Source organism: Chiloscyllium punctatum, chromosome 15 (genome assembly GCF_047496795.1).
Source record: "Chiloscyllium punctatum isolate Juve2018m chromosome 15, sChiPun1.3, whole genome shotgun sequence".
NCBI lineage: Eukaryota > Metazoa > Chordata > Chondrichthyes > Orectolobiformes > Hemiscylliidae > Chiloscyllium > Chiloscyllium punctatum.
Window position 1 is genome coordinate 70454465 of NC_092753.1, and position 23808 is coordinate 70478272.

General features: G+C 39.0%; 1 protein-coding gene across 1 annotated transcript in view; it reads left to right on the forward strand.

Moving 5' to 3' along the window:
* abi3bpb (ABI family, member 3 (NESH) binding protein b) overlaps positions 1–23808 on the forward strand; it is a 330661-nt gene that overhangs the window by 167335 nt on the left and 139518 nt on the right. The window contains exons 22-29 of the mRNA XM_072585416.1: positions 4148–4291; positions 5521–5661; positions 7551–7691; positions 8559–8702; positions 12183–12326; positions 19331–19474; positions 20936–21073; positions 21894–22037. Of these exons, the coding sequence (XP_072441517.1) occupies positions 4148–4291; positions 5521–5661; positions 7551–7691; positions 8559–8702; positions 12183–12326; positions 19331–19474; positions 20936–21073; positions 21894–22037 (1140 nt within the window). The remainder of the gene's footprint in view (positions 1–4147; positions 4292–5520; positions 5662–7550; positions 7692–8558; positions 8703–12182; positions 12327–19330; positions 19475–20935; positions 21074–21893; positions 22038–23808) is intronic.

Genomic DNA, 23808 nt, shown 5'->3' on the forward strand with positions numbered 1-23808 from the left:
ATTCTTCTAGACCCTCATCCAAGTCATTTATAAGAATGAAGACAACTGTGGCCCCAAAACAAATTCTTGCGGCACACCACCAGTAACTGAACTCCAGGACGAACATTTCCCATCAACCACCGCCCTCTATCTTCTTTTAGCTAACCAATTTCTGATCCAAAATACTAAATCACCCTCAATCCCAAGCTTCCAAATTTTTTGCAATAGCCTGCTGTGGGGAACCTTACTGAAATCCATATACACCACATCAACCACTTTACCCTTATTCACCTGTTTGGTCACCTTCTCAAAAGAACTCAGTAATGTTCGTGAGGCATGACTTACCCTTCACAAAACCGGGTTGACTACCTCTAATCAACTTATTCCTTTTTAGATGATTATAAATCTTATCTCGCATAATTCTTTCCAACACTTTACCCACAACCAAAGTAAGGTTCACTAGTCTATAATTACCAAGGTTGTCTCTACTCCCCTTCTGGAACAAGGGAACAGCATTTGCTATCCTCCAGTCTTCTGGCACTATTCCTGTAGACAATGATGACATAAAGATCAAAGCCAAAGACTCAGCAATCACCTCCCTGGCTTCCCAGATAATCTGAGGATATATATCATCTGGCCCAGGGTACTTATCTAGTTTAATGCTTTCCAGAATTGCTAACACCTCCTCCTTATGAACATTAATCCCTCCTAGTATAATTGTACATATGTCAACATTCTCCTCAACAACATTGTCTATTTCCTGTGTGAATACTGACAAAAAAAAATTCATTTAGCACCTTTCCTGTCTCTTTGGGCTCCACGCACAACTTCCCACTCCTGTCCATGACAGGCCTTAATCTTACTCTTGAACAGAAAACAAGAGGAACCTTTACACTACTGCATGTATCCTGCAGATTATTTCTTTTCTGTTATTTGATTATTGGTAAATAAAAATCAAATTTACAGGCAAATTATGGAAAGATGTCGGAGCTATAAGACCTTCAAGTGATAATAATGGAGTACATAATGGGTGGAATCCTTTTGCATGGCTGATTAGTTGGAAGGACATTTCAATGGATGGGAGGTGAAATGTGGAGAGCCTTACACCTTCCTATTTTGATCTCATTCAGGTTGGGGCAGGAAGGTCCATGGAGAAGTTTCCTTCCAACCACCAGTTGAGGGCTTAATTAATGACTTTGTAATGATCTCATCTGCAGTTGGTATTAAACCAGTACCTTGGCATTGCTTGTGGGCTTGGGGTTTAGCAAACACAATAAAACACTCATTAACTTGGACTATACTTCATCCAAGTTAAAAGTATTTGATCAGTAGCTCATTAACCAAAATTAATGTTCAACAATAGACCTAGTTATACATTTCATAAACTGTGGCTAAATCTTGTCATATACCCAATTTAGAAGCCAATTTTGCTCTGGTTCAGGTGTAAAGGGTGGGTGGAAGGACAGTCTCATTTAAAGGCAAGTGGTACTTCCGATTAGGTTTGTAAAGGAAATCTTATTACAGAAGCAAAGGGCAGTTGAGTTATTACAAGAACTTTGGATCAGCCTTCTTGAAAGAAGCTATTGCTGTCAATGTCACTCTAAAGGAGAACATGGTAGATAGATTTGATTGGATAAAATTAGATAAGTAAGCACTCAAAGGTTATGGTACTCAAAGCTAGAAAAGTTGCTTGTGGTACATTGGATAACTTCTAGATTGCTGAGAAAAAGAAAGCTAGAAATTATGGAGACTCTGTCCTCATTATTCCAGCTCTCCTTTATATGTGGGCCATTCCCAAAGACGAGAGGTTTGTAACTGTCTTACCCCATTCAGTAAATGGAAGGGAGACAAACTTGTTAATAGTGATTTGCTATTGTCAGGAGTGGCCATTTTCCTTTTTGTTCAGGGACAATGTATCAGTGGGGATAAGACTGACTGACATTTGGGAAATTATGAACTAATGAAATTCAGCATAGATTTGGTAAAAAAGATTTGTATTTGACAAACATCATTGACTAAATTTAAAACTAAAAAGATCACATTTCCTCCAAAATATCAAGATCGGATTTTAGTAAAAATGTTGCTCCATCAGTGTAAGGAATTAAAACTATAAAAATATTCAAAAGGAGCACATCAAGTAAGATGCCTTAATGAAATTAGTTGAAATTAATTTATCTAGTAAGTAAAAATGTCAATAAATAGAAAAGGGATTCATGCCTTTGTATAAAGAGGATTTTATTATAATGTGATCATTGTGTACAGTTCTGGTCACCACGCTACCAGAAGGATGTGGATGCTTTGGAAAGGGTACTGAAAAGGCTTACCAGGATGTTGCCTGATATGGAGGATTTTAATTTTGGTTGGATAGACTGAGGTTGTTTTCACTTGAAAGCAGGAGGTTGAGGGGTAACCTGATTGTGAATATCATGGATAGAATGAAAGTGCGAGGCTTTTTCCCCCAATATGAAGGTCCATTTACTCTGGGACACTGTGTGTGTGTGTGTGTGTGTGTGTGTGTGTGTGTGTGTGTGTGTGTGTGTGTGTGTGTGAGAGAGAGACATGGAATTTACTGTATTCTTATTTTGCACTTAAGTGATTTAATAATTATATCGGCACTGCATGATGTTACTTGGCTCATGTAATAAATAAGTCAATCCATTATAAACCTTATGGAATTGATTATATTACAAAGCTGTGTTGATTGGCTTCTAAATTGGGCATATGACAAGATTTATCCATAGTTTATGAAATGGTCATTTGTCTATTGTTGAACATTCATTTTGTTTGATGAACTACTGAGAGCAGAGAGACCTAGGGGTTCAAGTACATAATTCTTTGAAGTTTGCATCATAGTTAGACAGGGTGGTTAAGAAAGCTGTGTTTGTGGGTATGTTCACTGAGTTGAGGTGTTGATTTGCAGACGTTTCGTCCCCTGTCTTGGTGACATCTTTAGTGCTTTGGAGCCTCCTATGAAACCTTGAGCAGCTACGGGCAAGACACGCTAAGGTTAAGAAAACATTTTGCATGTTTGCCTTCATTGCTCAGGTGTTTGAATATAAGAGTTGGGACATTAGGTTGATGTTGTACAGGAGGTTGGTGAGGCCTGTTTTGGAGTTCTGTGAGCTGTTCTGGTCACCCTGTTATAGGAAGCTGGAGTGGTTTCAGAAGAGATTTACCAGGATGTTACTGGGAATGGAGGGTTTGAGTTATAAGGAGAGGCTGGATAAGCTGTGATGTCTTTCACTGGAGTGTAAGAGGTTGAGAGGTGACCTTATACAAGGTAATAAAATAATGAAGAGTATAGATAAGATGAATGGCAGGCGTCTTTTCCCTAGGGTGGGGGATTTCAAAACTACGGGGCATATTTTAAGGTGAGAGGAACAAGATTTTAAAAAGATATGAGGGGAAGTTTTTTCTTTTTACACAGTGTATTTTGTGTGTGGAATGAACTTCCAGAGGAAGTGGTGGATAAGGGTATGGTTACAACATTCAAATGACATTTAGATAAATACAATAATAAGAAGTATTTAGGGGAATATGGGCCAAACACAGGCAGGCAGGAGTAGTTTAGCTTGTGATTATAGTCCACATTGACTGATTGGACCAAAGGGTTTGTTTCTGTGGTGTATGACTCTATGATATGAGCTCAATCCAGTTACAGAATCTGAACATTCTACTATGAAAAGGGTACTTCCAACAATGCTGTCCTCTTCATGTGGACACTGAAATGCAGTAAATAATCAAAAGTGCATGCTCAGCTTTATGTTGTGACAGCATATTAGGGCCTATTCAGTACATTTGATACCTAAACTTTTCCCGTTAAATGTAGTGGTTGGTTTAATTGTGTATAAAGCATATTTCATAGACAACTCACTGTCTTATGTGGAATCCATTCATTATCATTACACAATAATTATAAAATATACTGTATCTATTTTGGAATGTAAGCATTTTGCTTATCTCTGGATTATTTGAACAATGTGCTTCAGTCATGAAGTTTAGATTACACGCTTTGGCAGTAATGTGTCTGGCAATCCATTTAATGTTAACATAATGAAAGAATAAGGTCAATTCTGCAACATTGTAATAATATCCAGTAACACAAATGCTTGCAATGATGCACCTGAGAGATTAAGAATTTTGTATTTGGCTTCCTTCTTATCCCCAGCAGATCATGAAGTGCCAAACTCTGACATTTTTAAAGTGTTCAGTTTCCTCCCAGACTATGAACTGCCAGTCACTGCCTCTTCACATGTGTTCAATCCAATTCCAGATTCTGAAGCTGCTAAGATAGGACAGAAAGAAGTTACAGGTATTTCCAATAATATTTGTGCTTTGTGAACTTAGAAATGGAGTAAGTAATCATTAGTGCCTGTTGCGGTTTTTATGCATTAACTTATGGCCAGGGCAAATGCTGTAGATTTGATGCCACTTTTTTATAGTTGAGATAGTGTTTAAATTACTTGTGCATAAGATAGACTTAATGCAGTTTTTTTTTTAGTGAAACACATTCACTCTTGTTGCACAATAATCAATCTACTATATGATTCCTGGAACTTAAGCATTGTAAGAACCGAGGAACATAGTATTGTATAAATACATATTACATTATGCATAGTTTGGTTTACTATCAGGTGTATTAAGTGTGCATTATACGGCTACATCAGAATCAATTACTTTATTAACGGAATGAATCAATTCTGCAACATTCTGATATTAATGCCCAGGAAACAAATATGTTGATCAAAAGACACAAGCATTATTTTCATGAGAAATTAAGAATTTTGAGTTTGGATTTCTTCTTATTTGCAGCAGGCCATCAGCTAACAACCTCTGGCATTCACGATATATTCAGTTCAATCTCAGACTAACAGCTGACAGTCACTGTCTCACATTACATGTTCAGTCCAACTCCAAACCCTGAACCTGAAGCTTGATTGTAAAGTGTCTGACAACTTAGAATGACTATGCTGTTATAATATTAATTGTTTCTTCTGTGTAAAGGACATAATTATACAAGGTTGCTGGATTGTCTTATTTATCCTGGGCTTCCCAGTGCAGGTACTAGGGTTTCATGTGGGGTTGAAAGCTGAAATTCTGGGGTCATGATCTCAGAGGTAACAATGGTTGCTGCACAGTACCAGCCTGCCTCCTACCCTCTCATTTGCTTTTCGCCCCCCAACTCATTGGCTTTCCCTTCCCACTCCACCCCACGCTCTCAAGTCTTCTTCCCAACCCAACGTTTCATGGAGGGGTTGTGATCATTTTTAAATGTGAAATGGGTTAACAATGAGATTAAAAAATGAAAAGTATGAAAAAAATTAGTTGTAACTGAATGAACGAATCTACGCATGTTTGTGGCTTTTAATACTGTATGCAAAATATTGTTATTTATTAAATAATTGTTCCTAAACCCATTTAAAAGTTATTATAAAACAAAAGCCTAATTGTACTGCACTGTAATGATGTTCAGTCTTTATCAACACGACAGGTGTTATTTTCACAAATCATGTAAGAATTTTATTCTTTTTATCCCTGCAGACCCTGTGGTGCCAACATTTGACACCCCTAATGCGTTCAGTTCAAACTCAGACTATGGGTTGCTATTAACTGATTCTCCACATGCATTCAATTCCTCCCCTGATTCTGATCCTGCTAAACCAAAAGAGAAAGAAATCACAGGTACTTAAGAACATATCTGCGCCTTGGAAGTGAACTCAATAGAATAAGTAAAGTTGTGCATATTGGCGTTACTATAAAAGGTAGTCCCGGGAGCACATCCAAAGGGCTACCTTATCTTTCTAACATTGACCCCTCACATTCACTATGCCCAATTCATGTCAATCCACACAACATAATGTCCTCTTCACATTTCCCATGGCGTTTTATACTCCTGGACTAACATAGTGCTTGTTTTCCCTCACCATCCAGACCCACTTCATCTGCCAATTAAACTCATTGAGTATCTAGGATGACTGCAGCTTCAACAACTGTCTAGAAGCTTAGCATTACCCAGAACCAAGTAGTCACTTGATGAGCATCCCTCCAGACACCTTCAACACTTATTCACGACACAACTAAAGCTCAAAGGCAGCAGTATGGCCCAACAATGAGATACAGCAACAACCTGCCAAAACACTTTAGACAGCAGTTTTCAAATCCATTGTTTTAACTACCCGGAAGGACACACAGCAAATTCATTGGAATGCAGCCACCCACAAGTTCCCCTCCAATTTATACACCACTCTGACTTGAAACTATATCCTTCACTAATGGTGGTCAAAATCCTGGATCTCCCTCACTGACAGCATTGTGGGTGTCCCTATACCTCCAGTCCTTACAGATCTGTTTTTCTCAGTTTAACCTTCATATTTCAGATTCTACACAGCGGGAACTCCCAAATCCCATTTTACTGGACACAGGGAAACTCTGCATGAGTGCAAAATAGAGTCTAGATTAGAGCGGTGCTGAAAAAGCATAGTAGGTCAGGCAGCATTGGAGGAGCAGGAAAATCGACGTTTCGGGCCAAAGCCCTTTATCAGGAATTAGCTTTTGCCTGAAAGGTCTATTTTCCTGCTCCTTGGATGCCGCCTGACCTGCTGTGCTTTACCAGCACCACTCTAATCTAGACTTTGATGTCTAGCATCTGCAGTCCTCACTTTCACCCATGAGTGAAAAATAGCTCACCCAATATGAGATATCATATAGAATGTTCCAGATCCTGACAACTTCTGATGGGGGAAACAGCATGTTCTTACTATACCATCTAGAACATTTGCAAATTATTTGGAATCTATGATCACTTATCATTGACCAAACATTAAAGGAATCATTTTCTCTATGCACTAAGTGGTCACCAACTTCAAATCACCCTGATGAAGGGCGTTTGCCTGAAACATCTTTTTTCCTGCTCCTCAGATGCTGCCTGACCTGTTGTGCTTTTCCAGCATCACTCTAATCCTCAAAATTAGTTATCTCTACAAGTGCATCATTTCATACTTCTCCACACTAATAATGGTTCTGCCCTTTTCTCCATGCTGTCTGTGTCATCTGCAACTGTCTTCAACAAGATCAATTATTTAGGCAAGTTCTGCGTCATCGGTAAACTTGTTGCTCCTTGCAACTGCATGGAGTTCATTTGTAATAACTGGAAAGGGTAATGGAACAAGGCTGAATCGCTTTGGTGTTTAGCAACATTCCCATCACCAATGTTAGATTGACTGGTCGGTAGTTTCCTATTTTCTCCCTAAACCTTTCTTTTATGAACATTCGGAATCTTCCAGTCCAAGATTGTAAGACTGTGACCAGTACCTGCACTGTTACTACCTGTTTGCTTTTTTCAACAATCTCAGCTGCATCATGTAGAGTTTAGTTTTCTATGAAATGTATTCATGGGTTTACAATGTGTGATTACAATAGAATCTATTTAAAGAGATAATGAACAATTAAAATCAATAGTATTTTGATGCACTTATATACTACTAAATCAAAAATAGCTGTCAATAAACCACTGGAATTATTTACAAAAGTGAACATGAATTTGTATCTGACTTCCTTCTTATCCCCTGCAGACCATAATGTGCCAACTCCTGCCACTCCTAATGTCTTCAGTTTAACCTCAGAATATAACCTACTGACCACTGACACCCCTAATGTATTCAAATCAATCCCAGAATCTGAACCTGCAGAGATAGCGGAGAAAGAAATAAAAGGTATTTCTGAGACTGTGTCTGTCTGGTACATGAATCCTGAATGGAGCAAATTATAATAGATGCATGTTGAGCTGGTGAGAAGATTCTGACACGTGCTAAAGGTGCTATGCTACACTTTTACATTTAAATATGTGTGATAGTCAGTAAACTGTCTCGCATGCAACTCATTTCAGTGTTGTGGCACAGAGTAAATGAAATGGGTAATGCACTGAAATTTAGGCACTTTGCTTCACAATTGTATTGTTTGATAGACACCTTATTTCCTGGAGCTTTGAGGCTGTGCTTGGCGTGAGGGAGACTTTCAAACTGCGCTGTCACAATGTTTGTTGGATCGTAATTAGCTTTGTGGTGGAAGCAATGTTACTGCATGTGGTATCTGTTTTTGTATTATTGTCATATGAGCCTATGGAAGATGTTTACATTTGTTACACAAAACTTAGATTATGCGAATCACTGTGCATTTCTTTTCACATGTAGATTATTTGATCAGCATGCTATTTCCTAAGGTCTGTTAATCTGTTATCATGTATTGCCATGTCTTTTGGGTGATTAGTTCATTTTTACATGAAGGGGTGATTTTTGCTGAATTGAGTGTCTGTTAGCATATTAGAATTTATATGAATTGTTTTGAAGGAAGTTAAATTAATTGCTTTATGCACTGAATATAATTTAGCATTTGGTTTAATATTGAAAGTAATAAATTATTATGTGCAGTATTTGGTTACTTGCAATGGTTATTATAATGGTGTGACATTACAAAAGTTCTAAAGTGATGTCCACAAACAAATTTACATTACGTAAAACAATACAGGGATTATTTTAACTAGAGATTAAGAATTTTGTATCTGGCTTCCTTCTTATCCACAGCAGACCATGAGGTGCCCACTTCTGACACTCGTAATGTATTCACTTTAACCTCAGATCATGAGCTGCCGATCACTGGCTCTCCATATATGTTCAATTCAGTCTCAGAATCTGCCCCTGCTAAGATAGGAGAGGATGAATTTACAGGTACTTTCGATAATACTTGTATATTTGAAATGTACAAAGTAATAGGGTAAAGAATAAATTAATGTTTAAAGATTCTGCTATCATTCCAGACAGTTAGTGCAAAGTCTGTAAATGCTGTTCAATATTTTTACAGTTAAATCAGTGTTTGGTTTAGTCTTGTATGAAACCCTTTCATTATCGTGTAAAGTATATTTTACCTTTATATGGAAGTGCCTCATTCCTCGTAACATTCTGGTATGTCTCATTTGAAACTTTAAGACCGTTCCGTCCTTTCTTAGTCTTTATAGCTCTTCTCCAGTTTCATGCCCAGAATTGACTACAAATTGACTTTAGCAACTGGTTAATCAGGGCATTTTAATGCTCTGAAGTGTTCCCTTTACATTTGTATTCTATTTGGCTTTGTATAAATTTAAATAATCTAAATGCTATTTTAACAAATTTATTAGCTGGCTTTTCAGATTTAAGATTTATATGTATGGGTGGTAAGTCTTTTGCTCATTCTCGTGTTTCAAAGTTATATTGTATATAGATACAGACTTTCAAAATTGGATCAAAATATGTCATCCCTCTTCTCAACACCCATAATACATCTGCCCATTTCACCACCCTATGTCATTTTGCACCAATAATTGTTCTCAGCATGATTTATTAATTTGCCATGTTTTGTTCCATCAATAAATGTTTTAACATTACTCTTTCCGATTGTTCTAAATGAACAATGTACCCAAAATTGACCCATGGGCAACACCACTGAAAGCCACATCCCATTTACAATCACACTTTGTTTAACACCGATTTCTATTCGTATCATTTCTGCATTCTAAATTCCATTGACTTCCGTCTCAACAGGCCCATTGAATGGCACTTTCCTGAATGTTTTGGGAAAATCCAGACAAACTGTACATCTACTTCACTAAGTTGGCCAACCTTCCCTGTTACTACACTGAGCAAGCAAATTAAGTTAGGTACCATTAGTCCTTAACAAAGTCATGTTGAATTTTCTTGCTTCACTGACGCATTTCCAAACGAAAGCATATTTTGTCCTTATTAATGGCTATCAGTAACTTTGCCACCTGATGTTAGGCTGACCGCTCAATAGTTTGCTAATATCTTACTAATCCTTTATTGTGTATAACATTAGCAATTATACAGTCTTCTGACTCTAGGCCTCTATGCAATGAGGATTGAAAGATTGTGATCAACAGCCTGAGAGATTTCTACCTTTTGCTTTGTTCAAAAAATCTTACATTCATTAGGTAGAGTTTAGTGATGTGTGTAATATATTATTAGCCACAAAATGTAATTACAATAGAATCCTATCACGGCACACTGAGGTAGTGCATTGGAAATTAAGCCCTACTGCGCACAGTGAACCATCCACTGAAGGCTGCATTCCCTGCTGATGCAAAATTAAACTGGAAAATGGCTGGGACAATGTCCAGATTGAGTGGAGCCGGTGTCAATTTGTATTGCGTTCTGCATGATCAGTACAGGCAATGAAGCAATTTAGTAGTTGCTAAGGAACTAGTGGAGCAGGTGTAGTCTCTGAGGAAAAGGATAGGGATATTGAGCAAGAGAAAACTCTCCTTGTGGATGTCAGAGCTCAGCTGAATTGGGTGTTATAAGGAGGACTGGAGTTGATTGTCACCAGGTTCCAGTAGGTTAACAGCTGGGCACAGAAGGCCATCATGGATTGTAATGGTTATACTGCAACCATTTGGTTCACTCTTGCTGGCTGTTAACACGAGTTCATGTTTGGCATTATCTGATTTGCTTGCCTCTATGTGATGTTCCCTTACTGGCCTGTGACATGATGCCAGTTTCCAGTAGACATTGGGACAGAGTAGCAGTGACTTTGGGTGTATAGTTGGGATGTAGCTAAAGACTGGTAAACTGTGTGATTGGTAGTTAAGCAGTGACAAAGATGAGAGAATAGAATGGTATTTGAGAAGCCTATTTGAGCAGAATGGCTTTATAACTGCTGTGCCATTACGTTGCCAGTGAGAGGCAATGAAGAATTGCCATTGCAGCCTTTTAAAGAAGGGTTGAGTGTGAGAGCAGTGGTTTTTTGACAGATGGTGAGTTGGGTGGGTAGGGTAGGTAGTTAATGAGGCACTTTTGATAAGATACAGCAAGAAAGCTCACTATAACTCTGAGAATTCCTCCAAAAATGTCGGCATAGTTTGTGCTTAGCCAAAAAAAAGCATAAGCTTCAGCCCCAACATGTATTTAATGGAATGTATTATTGTGTGTGTTTTCTTTTAATTTAAAGTGTACTTAATAATTATCACACTGACAGAATATTACAACAGTGCTTCATTGATGACAGAAAGTGAGGACTGCAGATGCTACAGATCGGACTCAAAACAAGTGGTGCTAGAAAATCTCAGCAAGTCAGGCAGCATCCGCGGAGCAGGAGAGTTGACGATTTGAGCATGAGCTCTTCATCAGAAATGTTTGGGGGGGTGGCAAGGGAGCTGAGAGATAAATTGAAGAGTGGCTGGTCTGGGGGCGGTAGCTAGGAATGCGATTGGTGGATGAAGGTGGGGGTTGATAGTGATAGTTCAAAGTAGAGGCTACAGCGGATAGGTGGGAAGGAAGATGGACAGGTAGGACAGTTCAAGAGGGCGGTGCCAAGTTAGAGGTTTGGATCTGGGATAAAGTGAGGGAGGGGAGATGAGGAAACTGGTGAAATCATCATTGATTCCTTGTGGTTGGAGGGTCCCAAGGCAGAAGATCAGATATTCTTCCTCCAGTCATTGGGTGGCTAAGGTTTGGTGGTAAAGGAGGCCCAAGACTTGCATGTCCTGGGTGGAGTGGGAAGAGAAGTTGAAGTGTTTGGCCACAGGGTGGTGGGGTTGTTTGGTGTGTGTGTGTCCAGGAGAAGTTCTGTGAAATGTTCTGCTGCCCCCTTCCCCCCCCCACCCCAATGTAGAGGAGATCTGTGGGCGGCACGGTGGCACAGTGGTTAGCACTGCTGCCTCACAGCGCCTGAGACCCGGGTTCAATTCCCGCCTCAGGCGACTGACTGTGTGGAGTTTGCACGTTCTCCCCGTGTCTGCGTGGGTTTCCTCCGGGTGCTCCGGTTTCCTCCCACAGTCCAAAGATGTGCAGGCCAGGTGAATTGGCCATGCTAAATTGCCCATAGTGTTAGGTAAGGGGTAAATGTAGATGTAGGGGTATGGGTGGGTTACGCTTCGGCGGGGCGGTGTGGACTTGTTGGGCCGAAGGGCCTCTTTCCACACTGTAAGTAATCTAATCTAATCTAATCTTATCGAGAGCAACAGACAGAGTAAATGAGGTGTTTGGAGGTGCAGGAAAGTCTTTGCCGGATGTGGAACAATCCTTTGGGGCCTTGGATGGAGGTGAGGGGGAGGTGTGCTTCATTGATGTCCAGAAATATATCTACGTTCATCAAAAAAAGGGATTATTTTCACCAGAAATTACAATTTTTGTAAATGAATCCTTTCTTATCCTTAGAAGGCCACAAGATGCCAACCCCTGACACTGGCAATGTATTCAGTCAAATCTCGCACAATGAGTTGCTGGTCACTGACTCTCCATATCTCATCAGTCCAATCCCAGAACCTGAACCTACTATGATAGGGAAGGATGAATCTACAGGTAAATTCTGACAATACCTACTGTGGATAAAGCAATGGAATAAACAGTATATGCATGTTGGGGGTTGTGCTGCAAAAGCCAATAGGGAGTACATTGCAGATTCTATGCCACACTTTTACAGTTAGATGAGTGGTTTAGTTATGTAAGCAAAATGCTCATTGACATTGCATAAACATATGAAGAGAGCCAACTGCCACATTTCTCATGGATGTGATGTAATTTGATCATTTCTTCTGGATTATTTGATCAACATGCTCATTGCATGAAGTTTAGACCCCAGATTTAAGAAGGAGAACAAGGTCTTGGGGTGAGTGGACAATAAATTCATTAGAAAGGTATCAGGGATGAAGCATTGTGGAGAGACTGGAGAAGCTGGGATGAGTTTTCTTAGAAAAAAGGTGAAAAGAGAATGGAATACTTATATTGAAAACTCTGAGCATTTAGAGTACACGGAGAAATGTTTAAATCTGACATGAAAGTCAGTTAACAAATGACACAGATATGAGTTTTCAGCTGAAGTACAGATGACAAGAATTTTCCATGCACCTCTGTCTTATGATCTGCTTTGTTGCCTGAACCTCTCATTTAAAATTCTCAAATGCCTTTCGAAAATTCAGGTATGCATCTCTGACACTGCACTCCTATAATCCTTTTTGGTTACTACATCACAATATAATTCAATTAGTCAGACAAAATTAGTCTTTTAACAAGGTGATGTTGGAGTTCCTTCATTCCTCTTTTGCTTTCCAAATGGAAGTTTATCTTTTACTTATTAATGGTGTTTAGTAATTCCCATAACCAATCTTAGGCAGGCTGCTCCTTAACCTTTTCTTGAATATAACTTTAGCAAGCATGCAGTGTCCTTAAACAAATTTTTAACCATTGTGGATCATCAATGCTGTTTCATGCTTTGCTTCATTCAGTTATCTTGGAAGCATTATGTAGAGTTTATTAGTCTATGAACTATGAATTAGACGCAAAATATGTAATTACTTTGGAATCCTACAAATGATAATAAAAGTGCTTCAATATAATGGTAGGATTAGGTTTAGTGTAAATCAAATATATTCATCACTAAATCTCTATATTTAATTTCAAGAGACATTATAATCCCTTTTCTCCCCTGAAGACATCATGTGACAACTCCTGACACTCCTAATGTCTTCAGTTTAATGTCAGAGTATAAACTGTCTCCTCTAACATATTCAAACCAATTCTAGAATCAGAGATAGGGACGGATGAATTTACAGATACTTCTAACAATTTTTTTGATATTAGCAAAGAATGAGGTAAACAATATAAACATCTTGAAGCTTAGTATCTGAAAAAGGGAATTAGAGCTCAGTCTATAGATTCTACACTACAATTCATTTAACTGCAAAATTATTTACTTTTATCTGAAACCCAATCATCGACATATGTGAAGACAGCAAGCTGCTGTATTTTTGCAATTTGTTTATCGCTTTTGGATTATTGACTGGCATGCCCACTACAGAAGTTTGGATCCCAGTCTTTAAGATGGGTTGGCATCGGCTTAGAATAATTTCACCAGAGAGGTAGCAGGGCTGAAGACTTCAGTTTTACAATCAGGTCAGTAGCCTGCTTGTCTCCAGAGAATATCATTTGAAGAAACTATCCTGAAAATATGCAATGAACTACTTATTCAGACTACCTTTGCCCATCTGACTTTTTCAGTTGGAGTGGGGGTTAAATGTTCCCTTGGTTATCACCATGCCCTTCTGGCAAGTTCAGTGTTTCTTCCTTTGTGCCCACCATCTGTCTGGTTACTGTTAGGGTGCACGTACAATAGAGTAATTCAGTCTTCTGACACTAGTCCTCTATCTACTGAGGATTGAAAGACTCCATATTTGCTTTTCTTTTTACCTCAGATGCATCATGTAGCGTTCAGTATTGTATAAAATATATTGTGTATGTAGAATGTGTAGTTAGAATGGTATTTATTGATAGATGTGTTTTAACATAATTATGCCCAGAATATCAAATATGTTTTATAAACTGCTGGAGTGACTTTCAAAGGAGATAATGAATACTGCATTAGCATTCCTTCTTATCCCCTGCAGACCAGCATGTGCCAATGCCTGACACTCCTAATGTCTTGAGGTTAATCTCAGAACATATACTGCTAGTCACTGACACCCCTAATATACTCAAACCAATCTTAGAAACTGAACCTGCAAAGATAGCCAAGAAAGAAGTAGTGGGTATTCCAGACAATGTTTGTGCCTTAAACTTGAACTGAGCACTTGGGTAAATTATAAGTGCATGTTGAGATCTGTATTAATGCAGGAGAAATTTCTGATGCATGCTGTTGGTGCTGTGCTGAGCTTTTGTAATTAAATGTGGTAGTACAATGTCTCACATGCAATTCCTTCAGGTTTGCAGTACACAGTATAGGAAATGGGCAATCCACTGTTGACCTCTTGGAATTTATGTATTTTGTTTTTCTGTATTGGGTTCTTTGGTCAACATCCTTATTTCATGGTGCTTTCAGATTGTGTTTGGGTGGTGGTTGTCTTTTAAGGCTGTATTGTCATGAATTTTATTGGGTAGTTAATTAGCTTTGTGGTTGGCACAACGTTATTGCACGGAGTATCTCTTATCACTCTACCCAACTATAAATCTTTTGGACGGCATTATTGTCAAGTCACAAAGCATAGAATGAACAAACCACCACATTTAATGGAGAACAAATATTTTGGTTCTTACTGTTCAATTATTTGTCCAGCACAACAATTTTAGTGCAGCATGCTTTGCTATAAATTGTGCGTTGAACTGCCATCACTTCATTGTCACAATCATTGTATGGTAAGCTACTTTTACACAGTGGAAGCAATATTGGTGCATTGAGTTTTTGTTGCTTTGATAAAACCATTCATATAATAGAATTAATGTTCAATTAATTAACTTACATAGTAACTAGTGAACATGTGTTACTTGAACTTTCAGAAGGCTTTCAATAAGCTTCCACGTAAGAGATTAGTGTAAAATTGTGTGATGATTGCGGAGGGTTGCTTTTCAGACTGGAGGCCTGTGACCAGTGGAGTGCCACAAGGATCAGTGCTGGGTCCACTACTTTTCATCATTTATATAAATGATTTGGATATGAACATAGGAGGTGTAGTTAGTAAGTTTGCAGATGACACCAAAATGTAGTGGACAGCAAAGAAGGTAACCTCAGAGTACAATGGGACCTTGGATCAGGTAGGCCAATGAGCTGAGAAATGGCAGATGGAGTTTAATTTAGCTAAATGCAAGGTGCTGCATTTTGGGAAAGCAAATCTTAGCAGGACTTTTACACTTAATGGTAAGGTTCAAGGAGGTGTTGCTGAACAAACAGGTCTTGGAGTACAGGTGCATACCTCCTTGCAAGTAGAGTTGCAGGTAGGTAGAATAGTGAAGAAGACGTTTGGTACGCTTTCCTTTATTGGTCAGAGCACTGAGTATAAGAGTTAGGAGGTCATGTTTGCAGATGACACCAAAATTGGAGGTATAGTGGACAGCGAAGAGGGTTACCTCAGATTACAACAGGATCTGGACCAGATGGGCCAATGGGCTGAGGAGTGGCAGATAGAGTTTAATTTAGATAAATGTGAGGTGCTGCATTTTGGGAAAGCAAATCTTAACAGAACTTATACACTTAATGGTAAGGTCCTAGGGAGTGTTGCTGAACAAAGAGACCTTGGAGTGCAGGTTCATAACTCCTTGAAAGTGGAGTCACAGATAGATAGGATAGTGAAGAAGGCGTTTGGTTTGCTTTCCTTTATTGGTCAGAGTATTGAGTACAGGAGTTGGGAGGTCATGTTGCGGCTGTACAGGACATTGGTTAGGCCACTGTTGGAATATTGCGTGCAATTCTGGTCTCCTTCCTATCGGAAAGATGTTGTGAAACTTGAAAGGGTTCAGAAAAGATTTACAAGGATGTTGCCAGGGTTGGAGGATCTGAGCTACAGGGAGAGGCTGACCAGGCTAGGGCTGTTTTCCCTGGAGCGTCAGAGGCTGAGGGGTGTCCTTATAAAGCTTTACAAAATTATGAGGGGCATGAAAGGATAAATAGACAAAGTCTTTTCCCTGGGTTGGGGGAGTCCAGAACTACAGGGCATTGGTTTAGGGTGAGCGGGAAAGATATAAAAGAGACCTAAGGGACAACGTTTTCATGCAGAGGGTGGTATGTGTATGGAATGGGCTGTCAAAGGATATGATGGAGTCTGGTACAATTGCAACATTTAAGAGGCATTTGGATGGGTATATGAATAGGAAGGGTTTGGAGGGATATGGGCTGGGCGCTGGCAGGTGGGACTAGATTGGGTTGGGATGTCTGGTTGGCATGGATGGGTTGGACCGAAGGATCTGTTTCCATGCTGTACATCTCTATGACTCTATGTTGCAGGTGTACAGCACAGTGGTTAGGCTGCTTTTGGTCTCCTTCTGGTCTCCTTCCTAGTGGAAGGATGTTATGAAACTTGAATGGCTTCAGAAAAGATTTTATAAGGAAGTTGCCAGTGATGGAGGATTTGAGCTTTAGGGAGATACTGAACAGGCTGGGGCTTGTTTCCCTGGAGCATTGGAGGCTGAAGGGTGACCTTATGGAGGTTTATAAAATCATGAGGGGCATGGGTAGGAAAAATAGACAAGGTCTTTTCCCTGGAGTGGGTGAGTCCAGAACAAGAGGGCATAGGTTTAGGGTAATAGGGGGAAAATATGAAAGGGATCTAAAAGAGCAATTTTTCACACAGAGGGTGGTGCGTGTATGGAATGAGCTGCCAGAGGAAGTGGTGGAGGCTAACACCATTGCAACATTAAAAGGCATTTGGAAGGGTATATGAATAGGAAGGGTTTAGAAGGATATGGGCCAAGTGCTAGCAAATGTGACTAGATTAGGTTGGGATATCTGGTCAGCATGGACGAGTTGTACCAAAGGGTCTGTTTCTGTGCTGTACATCTCTATGACTCTATGACATAAACAACATCCTTGCTGCTATAAAGTTTATTAAAGAGGAACAGAACAACAACTTACTCCCCTTCTTGGATGTCATGATAGAATCAAAAGCCAATGGAGAATTGCAGACCAACGTTTACAGGAAAGACACACACACTGACCAGATACTCAACTATAGGAGCAATCATCCCACCACCCACAAACCGAGCTACATCAGGACATTATTTAAACAAGCCACAACACCCTGCAGCACACAGGAACTACGAGAAGCCGAGAAGAAACACCTATACATTATTTTCAGGAACAGCGGGTATCCAATAATCATAGTCGGCTGATTCCTGCACAACAGACCTACAGAGGAAGATACAACATGCCCAGAGAATCTAGCCACTCTAACATACATCAAAGACATTTCAGAGATGACCAGACTACTCTGGCCCCTTGGCATCATGGTAGTCCACGAACCTACCACCACACTAAAACAGCTACTGATAAATTTAAAGAACCCCGTACCCACAGCCAGCAGAACGAGCATTATATACAAAATACCCTGCAAGGACTGCAACAAACATTACATTGGACAAACAGGAAGGAAACTAGCCAGCAGAATACATGAGCATCAACTAGCCACCAAAAGACATGACCAACTATCACTGGTATCCATACACACAGTGGAAGAGGGATACCAGCTTGACTGGGGCATCCATCCTGGGACTGGCTAAATAAAGACACACAAGGGAATTCTTTGAGGCCTGGCATTCAAACTGGAATTCCACTAACAAACATATAGATTTGGGCCCCATTTACCAACCTCACTGAAACAGAACTGGAAACAATATCACCCGCCACAAAAAACCAAGTCACATAAATAGCAAGTGGGACAGAACACCAGCGCTTCACCAGAGGCTCACTGATGATGCTACCTAGCATGATGACAAAACGTCTGAGAACAAACCTACAACCTAAGACATAGAATCTGAACCAGATGTAGTGGTGGAAGAAGTGACCAGTACCTCTAAGATTATTTCTGCCTGGAACATGAACTCCTGAATGGAGCAAATAATAGTGGATGCATGTTGAGCTGGTGTGATGATGCAAGAGAGGACTCTAGGACATGCTTTGGCACACTTGTTTAATTAAATAAATCTGGTAGTATATTGTCTCACAAACAATTCAGTGTTGTGACACACAATAAATGAAATTAGCAGTCTATTGCCTGGGATTTGTGCATTTTACATCTCTCTATTGGATTCTTTGGTCAATTACCTTATGTAATTGAGTTTTAAGGCTGTGCTTGGCCAGCGAGTGACTTAAAAGCTACACTATCACAAGGCTTATTTATTGATAATTATGCTTTTATGGAGAAATGTTATTGCATAGGATATCAGTTATCATATCTTTCTGATGAACCTTATGGAAGTCATTGTCTGTTATCACACAATGGGGCATATAAAATGAACAACTCACTGCATATTACATGGAAATTAAGCACTTTTGTTTGATTATTCACTCAGCATACTAATTTGCTAAAGTGTAGAGATTGTGTTTTGTATAAATTGCGTCAAACTATAGAATGACCAAGTCACTGCATATTTTATGGAAGGTAAACTTATTTTTTCACATAGTTAAATTATTTGCTCAATTTAGGCATATGTTTTGCTATACATTGTCGGCCACTTTGGTATAAATTGTCGACCACTTCATTGCTTCCATTGTAATAATGGAAAAAATAAATTGGATGATAAATTACTTTTACATATTGGAAGCAACTTTGGTGCATTGATTATCTGGTGCCAGATGGCTATCATATGAATCATACCATGGAATCCATAGCTGCAGTTAATTATTTTACTCATGGAGTATGATTTAGAATTGGATTGAATGTATTATTATGTGATGTATTCAGTTACTTTAGAGTATATATGCTTAATATTACAATGAGAGATAACTTCAGTGGCCAAAAAGTACAGGTATATTCCTCTATTTAACACAGATTATTTTCACCATTGACTAAGAATCGTGTATCTGAATTTCTTCTTATTCCCAGCAGACCATGAGGTGCCAACCTCTGACACTCGTAATGTGTTCAGTTCAATCTCAGAGTTTGAGCTCCCAGTCATTGATTCTCCGTATATCATCAGTCCAATCCCAGAACCTGAGCCAACTAAGATAGGGAAAGATGAACTTAAAGGTACTTCTGATTTAAAAAAAGAATATGTTTTTGGTATGAGCAAAGAAACAGTATGTACTGTGAGCTTTTGTTACTGAAACAGAGTGTTCAGGCACAACCTTTGGATTGTATTCCACACTCTTGCAGTTAAGTGAGTGCTTTTGTTATTCAGTGAAATACGTTTTTCATTGTAGCATAAAGTATATGAGGTGGGAAAACTACTGCATTTCTAATCCATGTTATAAAATTGATTTCTTATGGATTATTTGATCAATATGTTCAGGCCCCAGCAGGATATCAAGATATTGGAATGGGCCTGGTATAAATTCACTAGAATAGTAGCAGGGATGAAGATTTCGGTTTTTGATGATCCTGGGGAAGCTGGGAATACTAGCATAGAACAAAAAGTATTAAAGAAAATGGAATACTTGTGTTCAAAATTCTGAGTAGTATAGACAGAATGTATAGAGAAAAATGCCTATTGAGTGGTACTTTGTTGTAAACTTTGGGGCAAGTCCAGTTTTTCTTAACCTTTTGTAATGGTTTTCCATAACCTCCACAGTTTGATGTATTTCTCTGGTTTCTCCCTGACTCTTTCTTGTATATGCATACAAATATACAAATCAGAAAGCAGAGTAGGCCACTCACATCTCCATCCTGCTCTCCCATTCAGTAAAATCATGGCCGATCTGATGGAAGTGTTTTGGTCATTCTCATCTGCTTTCTCTATTCTGTGCAATCATCTAACCTGCTATTTGTATTTAGACTATTGTGTGATTTTTAAAAAAAAATTAATACTGTCTCTAACATTTTTAGTTAGCCACAAATGGTGGGTATGTTCCTTAGAACTTTTCTTGTCTGTTTCTGTGTCTCTATTGACATGCCATTAACTTAATTTATCAATTATCTTTACCCAGCTCCACTATGAAATCATTCATTAATTGTATCTCTTTGAACATTGTCTGCTTCAGACTCTGCTGTTCTAAGAAACTATCTTGAAAACAAGCTATGAACTCATCATCTAGGTACCTTTGCCCATCTGACTTTTCCCATCAATGTGTAGATTAAAATCTCCCATGGTTATCACTGTGCCTTTCTGACAAACACTCACTATTTCTACTTTTATGCCCCATGCAACTGTGTGATTAATGTTATGGAGCCTGTGTATTGATATTCATCCAGTCTTCTGACACCATCCCTTTACTCACTGAGGACTGAAAGAATGTTACTATTTATTTCAACCGTTGCTTCCTTTAGTGAGCTGGGATACAGTATGCAGAGTTTAGTAGTATATGAAATATATTATTTGAATAATGTGGAATTGCAATACAATTAATTTTAAATGATAATAGAAGAACATGAGCAATTTTGTTTCAACATAATGACTTCTAGTAAATTAAATATATTTATCAATAACCCGCTGGAGTGATTTGAAAAAGAGATTATGAATGTTGGATTCGCATTCCTTCTTATCCCCTGCAGACCATGTGCCAGCTCCTGACACCTCTAGTGTCTTCAGTTTAATCTCAGAATCTAAACCGCTGGTCACTGACATCCCTAATGTATTCAAAACAACCCTAGATTCTGAACCTGCAAGAACAGCATGGAAAGAAGTAACAGGTATTTCAGACCATATTTCTGCCTAAGCACTATAATATATATAAACAAGCGCATGTTCAGGTTTGTTTTAATGCAACACGTATTTGTCTTTTGTCCTGTCGTTGCTATGCCATACTTTTGCAATTAAATAAATATGATAGTATACTGTCTCGCATGTAATGCTTTCCGTTTTGTGGTCTACTGTGGAGGAAGCAAGCAATCCACTGCCTATCTCCTGGAATTTATGCTTTTTGTTTCTCTCTAGTGGATTCTTTGGTCACCATCCTGATTTTGTGGAGCTTTGAGGCTGTGCTTGGCGAGAAAGAAACTGTATTTTTATGATGTTTATTGAATAATAATTAGCTTTGTGTTGGGTGTAATGTTACTGCGTGGAGTATCTATTATCATACCACTCTCCTAAGAACCTTTTGAAAGGAATGTAGAATTGCACAAAGCATATAAAACAAGAAAATTCAGGCACATTTCCTGGAACTTTAAGCATTTTTTAAAATACAGTTCACTTATTTGCTCAGTACTTTTTTTCCTAAAGTCTAAGCACTATGCTTTGCTATAAATTGTCAACCCACCATCACTCATTGTGACGTTTATTGTATGATAAGTTACTTTTACATTGTAGAAGCAGTGTCAGTGCATTAGTTGTCTGTTGCCATGTCATGATTATATGACTTTTAAAAAATAATATTGAATTAATACATTTTCACTCAGTTTAGGTATGTGCTGCATTTGATGGGCAGAAATGCAAATGTAATCCTTAAAGCAAAATAGGAATTATTTTCACTGTTGATTTTAAATTTTGTATTTGGACTGCTCCTTATTCCAGCAGACCATGAGGTGCCAACCTCTGACATTCGTTCTGGGTTCAGTTCAGTCTCAACCTCTGAGCTACCAGTCACTGACTCTCCCTATGTGCTCCATCCAGTCCCAGGATCTGAACCTGCAAAGATAGGAGAGGATCAATTCACAGGTACTTCTGACAATGATTACATTTTTGGTATTACCAAAGGAATGGAATAAATAATATGGTTGTATTGAGATTTGTGTAATGTAACCAAAACAGAAATAGGACTTGATCTGTAGATTCTGTCGCATTTTAGAAGTTAAGTGAGTGATTTAGTCGATAATCCCATTTGTCATTGTTATATAAAATATATGAAAAGAACAAACTGAAGTATTTCTGCTTTACTTTATGCAATTTGCTCATCTGTTTGGATTATTTGATCAATGTACTTATTGTTTGAAGTTTTGGTATGTGACTTTAAGAAAGATATCAAGGCCCTGAGGTGAATGGAGAATAGATTGACAGGAATGATAGCAAGGTTGAAGTCTTTAGTTTTTATGGAAAGCCTGAAGAAGCTGGGATGAGGTGCAACTGAGTTAAGGAAATTTGTCTTCATTCAAAGCGTAGTGAACGTCGTTGAATTCTGCACCAAAGAAGGCTGTGGTGTTCAAGTCATTGAACATATTCAAGGAAATTTTTGAGTTTCAAGGAGAGTCAGAGGCTGAGGAATGCCCTTCTCGAGGTTACAAAATCATGAGGGGCATAGGTAAGTTGAATAGTCAAGATCTTTTCCCAAGAATAGAGAAGTCCAAAACTAGAGGCTATAGGTTTAAGGTGAGAAAGGAAAGATTTAGATTAGATTCCCTACAGTATGGAAACAGGCCATTTGGCCCAACAAGTCCTCACCAACCCTCCAAAGAGTAACCCACCCAGACCCACTCCCCTATGCTATATTTACCCCTGTCTAATGCACCTAACACTTAGCGAGTTTTGAGACGATTTGTAGCTCAGGTTGAAGTTTTGGATGTAGGTTTGTTTGCTGAGCTGGAAGGTTGGCATGGCATTCTTACAGGAACTCTATCAACAAACACATCGAGTTAGACCCATCTGCCACCCCCTGAGACAAAGAACCAGAAATGACATCCCCAAAGGAAATTACATCACCCCATGAAATAACATCATCAACTCAAAGAAACCCAAACAGATAAATAGAAAGCAGGAATCATCAGCATTGCTTTGCCTGGAGGCCCACTGAAGATGTTACTTAGTAGGGTGACGAAACTTCTGGAAATGAACCTTCCAGCTCCGTGAGCAAACCTACATCCAGCACCTAACACTATGGGAAATTTAGCATGACCAATTCACCTAACCTGCATCTCTTTGGACTGTGGGAGGAAACTGGAGTACCCGGAGTAAACCCACACGGAAGCAGAGAATGTGCAAATTCCACACAGACAATCACCTCCGGCAGGAATCAAACCCAGGTCCTTGGCACTGTGAGGCAGCAATGCTAACCACTGAGCCACCATGTCACCTGTATTTAAAAGGGACCTGAGGGGCAATGTTTTCACGCAGAGTGTGGTGCATGTATGGAAAGAGCTGCCAGAGGAAGTGGTGAAGGCAAGTATATTTACAACATTTAAAAGACATTTGGACAGGTATATGAATAGAAAAGGTTTAGGACATAGAACATAGAAGAATACAGCGCAGAACAGTCCCTTCGGCCCTCAATGTTGCGCCGACCTATGAACTAATCTAAGCCCATCCCCCTACACTATCCCATCATCATCCATGTGCTTATCCAAGAACTGTTTAAATGCCCCTAATGTTATTGAGTTAACTACATTGGCAGGCAGGGCATTCCACGCCCTTACTGCAAAGAAACTGCCGCTAACATCTGTCTTTAATGTAACCCCTCTCAATTTGCAGCTATGACCCCTCGTACAAGCAGATGTCA